A 7,859-nucleotide genomic window follows, 5' to 3' on the forward strand; every position below is an offset into this window, starting at 1 on the left:
TCAAACTTAATACTGTAAACTGAGGAAAATTTTAGATTAGATCTATGGCAAAAGTAGATTATACACCAGTAGATAAACAAGAGAAAAAAGAAAATTTCAAAATATATTATTCCATTTTTGCACATTTTCCCACAACTCTGAAACAGAACATATCTTAAACTTGATGACATATCATAGTTCACATGCCAGCTTTTCTTTCTTTCTTAGTGATATATAAAATAGGTAAGGCATTTGGCTACTAATCAGTAAGTTGGTGGTTCAAACCAACCAGCTCTCCACTGGAGAAAGATGAGGCAATCTACTTGTGTAAAGATTGATAGCCTTGGAAACCCAATGGGGTCACTGTGAGTCAGGATTGACTCGATGGCAGTGGGATATAAAATAAAGTATGTTACAACTGACAACTTAAATACAATGAAATTTGGTATTATTCACCTATAATTCAATCAAAAATTTATTGATAACAACAACAACAACACAAGTATCACCTATTAAGTCCTTATGATCTGCCAAATGCTATGTTAGGCTACGTATGTATAAAACATAATTATCTAATTTAAGTATTGAACCCTATTTGTGCCAGGAAATTCCAAATCATTTCTTGACCAGAGAATAAGTTTTAAAAACTTAAGTATTTGATAAACTTACTTTGTTGTCGTTCTTTCCAGCAATTATTTCTAATATTAGTCACATAATCTTCTTCAACATTCTTTTCTATTTTTTGTAATAATGTCCCTTTATATTCATTTTTGAAATCCTTGTTGACATAATAAATGACACGCAAATTTTCTGTTTGCATTTTAATAGTCTGTCCTGTTCCACTGGAAAGGAGAGACATGATTGTTATTTTTCATTAAAATTGGACATTTTGATATATTACTACTACAAATAAGCTGAAGCCCTGCTAGAAACTGAATTTCCCTCTTAGAAAACCAGGGCAGTATATGTGTTGCATAGCAACCAAACTCCTGACCAGCTGAGTTGAAAATAATAGTGCTTGGCTCCAAGACAGTGGCTGACTGCCCCATTTCAAATGTGTATCACTCTCCACAGTCCTCGCAATAATCCAATGTCATGCATCAGGCTCCTTAAGGGGCTCACTATGGCTCTTGCAAATCTCTCATTCTAGCGCTTCCACTTGTAATCTTTCCCATTCTAGTCAGCATTTTGTATCAACCAAATCTTAAAAATTTGGGTCTGTGCAGGTTTCACTTTGTTGGCCATGACTGAACCAGTTCAAATCAGTTTGAAGCCCTGGTTTTTACTACTATAAAATGACTGGCAATATGACAAAGTTTTTTTATGTTCACTGTAGTACACTAAAGTTGTCTACGACAGATGCTAGCATTAAATATACTTTAAGTCTTGATCTCATATAAGATATATTGTGAAAAAATACTTCATATAACAAAGAAATAACATATGCTGAGTTAATAACTATTTTACAAACAGAAAAGTAAAATTATTTCCCCTTTAATGACACAAGGTTATGTAAATATAATCACCATTATAGCTTTTATCTCTAAAGTATTTTTGTCTTATTGTCAACACACTACCTGTCTATCACACTAAACTGCTACCAAGTTTGAATATAGCACTTCTGAACTTACCCACAGTAGAACAGAAACATAAATTAACAACACAATACAAATTTACCACTTACATAACTACTTTAAGAGTGAAAATTTTAAATCAGTTTGTTAATCTGGTACATTTGTAGTAATAAGAGGTTTTACACTTAAAAATGTAAAAGAGCATAAGGTCCTTTAAAGAAGCTAGATAAGAAACAGCAACAATTCATTTTTATAAAAGTTCACTTAGCTACTTACGATCTGGGATATAAGGAATAAGGAGGGTTGGAAACCATCAATTGGCTTAATAGCGATACAAGGATCAGGACAATAATGGGCATAAGCTGGATAAACACTGAAAAACCACCCTATAAAAATAATCAGAGAATAGCAAATTGTAATATAACTGTAGTTGTAAATAATCCAAAAGTTGTCATAGATTTTTACAGGTAGAAAGGATATTAGAGATCATCTGGTCCAGTGCTTTCAAATCTGCCAGACAGTACTCTTTAAAAATACAACTCTCCAAGCTCTTCATCTGGAGATTCTGATTTGTAAAACACTAACATAATTTGATCTCATTTTACAAACAAGGAAATTCTCTCTTTTCTTTCTCTCACACACAGACTCTATCAATATGAAGCAGGTTGCAAAACTATTTTTATTTGGAGTTGGGGTGGAATATGAAAGCTGGTGAGTGGCATGGCTAGGACCCAGGCCTTTTAACTTGTAGTCTAATCCTTTCTCCATTTACCTTGACACTTCATGTAATTTAGTTGTTATATGCAATTAGCTTTAACTGCATTACAATAAGGAAAGTTACTTCCAATTTGAGTTTTTTCATAATTAATTCTAAATTCTTTAGGACTAACAAAGAGGGCCTTCAAACATGCATGCTGCAGGTATATCTTCACCAGAATCATAGAATTCCAAATTTGAAGGGGTCATATTTGCTAACTACTCCCCACTCTTCTCTCTACCCCTGCTCCCACAATATTCCTAAGGGATTTTTCAGTCTCTGTTGAACACCTCTAATAACAAAAATCTTATTACTTCCTAAAACAATTTGCTCTATTTTCAGACAACTCTAATTGCTTTTCCTGAGCTGAAATACGCCATTTTACAATTTCAAATCATATCATAAACATACATCTCCTCTTTCTTCTTCTCTTTCATGTCCACTATGTTGATGCTGATGTTGATGGCTATAACCAGCTCGTCCATTTGAAAATGAATGTACACTACCTATAAAAGTAATATTAGAGAGATCAGTTATGTTCAAAAGCACTACATTTTCTTTTGCATTTTTATTCCTTTTTAAATGACAAAACTCTCGTGTGTTAATTTTGAGTAATAAATGCTATTGCCCTCTCTTCATATGAATAAAGAACAGACAGAAATGGAGGTAATTCTTCCAAGACTTTCCCTCATAGTGACTCCATTGTGTTTCTGAGGCAGTAAATCTTTATGGAAGCAAACTGCCCTATCTTCTCTGCTGATGGGTTTGAACCACCAATCTTCTGGTTAGCAGTCAAATGCTTTAGGCACTGTGCCACCAGAGCTCCTTATACAGTAAAGTAGATGTACCTTTTTCTCTATGAAAACATGATTAAAAGTTACTCCCTAATATTACATACACAGAGGGATTCTGTTTTGATTACTTGTTTTCACATATATTGGATCATTAATCTGAAACTTTACTTTTTGCCCTTAAGCATCACAAATACCCCTAGAAATCAAATGATAAAAGCTCTAATTCAGTTTTTAAAAATGTCTGTAAAACATGCTATGATATACCAAAAAAAAAAACCAAAAAAAAAAACTCAAATGTACTGCCATCGAGTCTCTTCCAATTCACAGCAGACCCCACCAAGTTTAAATCTTTAAAGGCTGTAAATCTTCATAGAAGCAGACTACCTCATCTTTCTTCCATGGAGTGGGGTAGATTTGAAGCCATATATATGCCTTAACCACTACACCACAAGAGATCCTTATATTATGGTATGGGTGTACCTCAATTTATTCAAACATTCTTACTGATGGACATTCAAACTATATTAGACACTGTGACCAACTAGAAATGGCTACCACTGACAAGATAAACTATGTTATAACTAACAAAAGTACTATGTATCAACTTCTTGTTGTTTGTTCCCATCAAGTCAGCTCTGACTTATGGTGATGTCACTATGTACAGAACTGCTCCCTAGGGTTTTCAGGGCTGTGATCTTTTGAGAAAAGGTCACTAGGCCTATCTTCCAAAGAACACTTAGGTGGGTTTGCACCACCAACTCTTTGGCTAGTAGTCAAGCATGTAAATGTTTATACCACCCAGGGAGCCCACAAATCAACTATTAGAAGCCAAATTCACTATTACTTTAAAGATTTATTGTTGCTAGAATATTTTCACTCAAAATGATTAGTTTTAATATTTTTTCTATGAGATATAATAATGTATTCTACTAAGTCCAAAAGGCTGGCGGTTCAAACCCACCAGCCACTCCTCAGAAGGAAGATGGGGCAATCTACTTCCAAAGAGATACTGCCTCAGAAACCCAAGGAGAGGTCACTATGACTATGAGTTGGAGTCAATTCAATGGCAGTGTGTTTGGTTTGGTTTAATATGTCAAAATACCGTTTATATTTTTAGTCACTGATTTGTACCTACACATTCCCTTTCCTTCAAGAATACTTTGCAAAAATGCTCTATCAATGACCACATTCTTTCTTAATAATATTCAGAGAGGCCTATCAGGCCCAATTCTATTAGTGCATTCATAAACATTCTTCTGATTTTGAATGAAGTGTTTAATTTAGCACCTTATATAAATGTAAATAAAATTAGAACTACAATTTTAACTACCTTAGAGAAAATTAATTTCTAACCAAATAAGTGTAATAAAGTTTAATAGTACTTATGTTGGTACTACAAAATTTTTTCATTTAGGCAGTACTGCTACAATACTTCACTTTGGTAGCCTAATTCAAAGGAACTCTAGTAGCATAGTGAATAAGGCATCTGCCTGCTAACCAGAAGGTCAGTGGTTCAAATCTACCAACCACTCTGTGGAAGGAAGATGGGGTGCTCTACTTCCATAAAGATTTACAGCCTTGGAAACCCAATAGGGGTCACTATGAGTTGGAATCAACTTGATGGCATGAGTTTGAGTTTTTATTTTTATCTTAAAGTAACCAAAAAAACTTACTTTAGAGATAATCTATGACTCAAATATTTTACTATTTCAATGGACAGAAGAACCTCCAAAAACATTCAACTTAAAAATCTATAATATAAATAAAATATCTGGAAAGATTTCTACAGAATCTGTGTTTAACAGTCTTCCAGGATATAACATACCTCCTATAATTGTTATAGCACTTAACTAAGACAGGGTTATTGTATTTCCCACTTATATGCTCTCTTCAGCCTTATATAAAATACAGATCTTTTTTTTTTTTAAATTAATAAGTATTATGGATTGAATTATGTTCTCTAAAAATATATGCTGCAAATTCTAACCTCTATGCCTGTGGTTATAATCTTATTTGGGAATGGATTATCTTTGATGAATGATTACTGTAGGGTGTATCTTGAGGTAATCTCTTTTAAGATATAAAAGGAATTAAACATCTGAACTGAGTAGAGATGGGATAAAACAGATGCCAAGACACATGGAGATATGAAAGGAACTGAGAAAGACTTCCTCTAGAGGTGGTGCTCTGATTTAGGACTTCTAGCCTCCTAAACTGAGAAAAAATAAATTTATTTGTTAAAGCTATCCACTGTGGTATTTCTGTTATAACAACACCAGCTAACTGAGAGGAAAAAGTATTCTTAGAAAAAAGCATGCTATTGTAAAGCTGACAACCCTAACACTTTGTTTCCTATGTTGTTGTTAGGTGCTGTTGAGTCGTCTCTGACTCACAGTGACCCGATGCACAGCAGAACGAAGCACTGTCCAGTCCCGCGCCAGCTCCACGATCCTTGCTATACTTGAGTCCATCACTGCAGCCACTGTGTCAAACTATCGCGTTGAAGGCCTTCCCCTCTTTCATCGACCCTCCACCTTACCAAGCATGATATCCTTCTCCAGGGAATGGTCCCTTCTGATTACATGACCAAAGTAGGTGACACGAAACCTGGCCATTCTTGCTTGTAAGGAGAATTCCAGATGTACTTCCTCCAGGACAGATTTGTTAGTTCTTTTAGCAGTCTGTGGGACTGCACTCTTCGCAAGCACCAAAACTCAAAGCATCAATTCTTCTTCAGTCTTCCTTATTCATTGTCCAGCTCTCACATGTATAAGAGGTGACTGAAATTAACATGGCTTGTGTCAGGAGCACCCTAGTCCTCAAGGAGATATCTTTGCTCCTCAGCACTTGAAAGAGGTCCTTTGTAGCCGACTTGCCCAGTGCTATGTATCATCTGATGTTCTGACTGCTGCTTCCATTGGTGTCGATTATAGAACCAAGCAATGTGAAGTCTTTGACAACTTCAATCTTTTCTCCATTTATTGTGATGCTGCTATAGGTCCAGTTGTGAGGATTTTTGTTTTCTTTATATTGAGATGTAATCTATACTGCAGACTGTATTCCTCAATCTTCATCAGCAAGTGCTTTAAGACATCCTTACTTTTCAGCAAGCAAAGCTGTGTCATCAGCACACTGCAGGTTGTTAATGATTCTTTCTCCAATCTTGATGCCACATTCTTCTTCATACAGTCTAACTTCTTGGACTATTTGTTCAGCATACAGATTGACTAAGTATGGTGAAAGGACACAACCTTGACACATTCCCTTCTTGATTTTAAACCATGCAGTGTCCCCTTGTTTTGTTTGAATGACAGCCTCCTGGTCTATGTACAGGTTCCTCATGAGTACACTTCAGTGTTTTAGAATTCCCATTCTTTTCAATGTTATCCATAATTTGTTATCATGCACACAATCAAATGTTTTTGAATAGTCAATAAACTACAAGTAAACTTCTTTCTGGTATTCTTTGCTTTGAGCCAAGATCCATCTGACATCAGCAATGTTATTCCTTGATCCACATCCTTTTCTGAATCCAGCCTGCACCTCTGAAAGTTCTCTATCAATATACTGCTGCAACCGTTTTTGAATTATCTTCAGTAAGATTTTACTTGTGTGTGGTATTAATGATACTGTTTGATAATTTCCACATTCTGGAGGAATCACCTTTCTTTGGAATGGGTACAAATATGGATCTCTTCTAGTCAGTTGGCCAGGTGGCTGTCTTCCAAATCTCTTGGCACAACTTAGTGAGTGCCTCCAGTGCGGCATCCATTTGCTGAAACATCTCAGTGGGTATTCTGTCAATTCCTGGAGTCTTGTTCTTTGCCAATTCCTTCAGTGTAGCTTTGACTTCTTCCTTCAGTACCATTGGTTCTTGATCATATGCTACCTCCTGAAATGGATGAGGATCGACCAGCTCTTTTTGGTACAGTGACTCTGTGTATTCCTTCCATCTTCTTTTGATGTTTCCTGCATCATTCAATATTTTGCACATAGAATCTTTCTATATTGCAATTTCAGGGCTTAATTTTTTTCCTCAGTTTTTTCAGCTTGAGAAATGCCAAGCATGTTCTTCCCTTCTGGTTTTCTAACTCCAAGTCTTTGCACATTTCATTACAGTAATTAGCTTTGTCTGCTCAAGCTGCTCTTTGAAATCTTCTGTTCAGCTCTTTTATGCTGTCATTTCTTCCATTTACTTTAGTTACTCTTTGCTGAAGGACAAGTTTCAGAGTCTCTTCTGTCATCCATTTTGGTCTTTTCTTCTTTTCTCGTCTTTTTAATGACCTCTTGCTTTCTTCATGGATGACATTCTTGATGTCATCTCACAATTCTTTTGGTTTCCAGTCACTGGTGTTCAATGCTTTAGATGGTCTCTAAATTCAGGAGGGATATATTCAAGGTCATATTTTGGCTTTTGTGGACTTGTTTTAATTGTCTTCAACTTTAAGTTGAATTTGCAAATGAGCAGTTGATGGTCTGTCTGTTCCACAATCAGCTCCTGGCCTGGTTTTGGCTGAAGATATTGAGCTTTTCCATTGTCTCTTGTCACAGATGTAGTCAATCTGATTCCTGTGTATTCCATCCGGCAAAGTCCATGTGTATAGCCACCGTTTGTGTTGTTGAAAAAGGTATTTGCAATGAATAAATTGTTCTTGCAAAATTCTATCATGCAATCTCCAGTGTTATTTGTCACCAAGGCCAAATTTTCCAACTAAAATTCTTTGCTTCCAACTTTTGCATTAAAAGTCACCAGTG

At 35.6% G+C, this 7,859-nt stretch overlaps 1 protein-coding gene across 1 annotated transcript in view; it reads right to left on the reverse strand.

The window, feature by feature from the left end:
- Positions 1–7,859, reverse strand: part of DNAJB14 (DnaJ heat shock protein family (Hsp40) member B14) — an 88,578-nt gene that overhangs the window by 9,952 nt on the left and 70,767 nt on the right. The window contains exons 5-7 of the mRNA XM_007948858.2: positions 2,722–2,816; positions 1,830–1,939; positions 649–821 (exon numbers count right to left, since the gene is read on the reverse strand). Of these exons, the coding sequence (XP_007947049.1) occupies positions 649–821; positions 1,830–1,939; positions 2,722–2,816 (378 nt within the window). The remainder of the gene's footprint in view (positions 1–648; positions 822–1,829; positions 1,940–2,721; positions 2,817–7,859) is intronic.

This window comes from Orycteropus afer, unplaced genomic scaffold, assembly GCF_000298275.1.
Source record: "Orycteropus afer afer isolate SDZICR_OR568_19922 unplaced genomic scaffold, OryAfe1.0 scaffold00229, whole genome shotgun sequence".
NCBI classification, from domain to species: Eukaryota; Metazoa; Chordata; class Mammalia; order Tubulidentata; family Orycteropodidae; genus Orycteropus; species Orycteropus afer.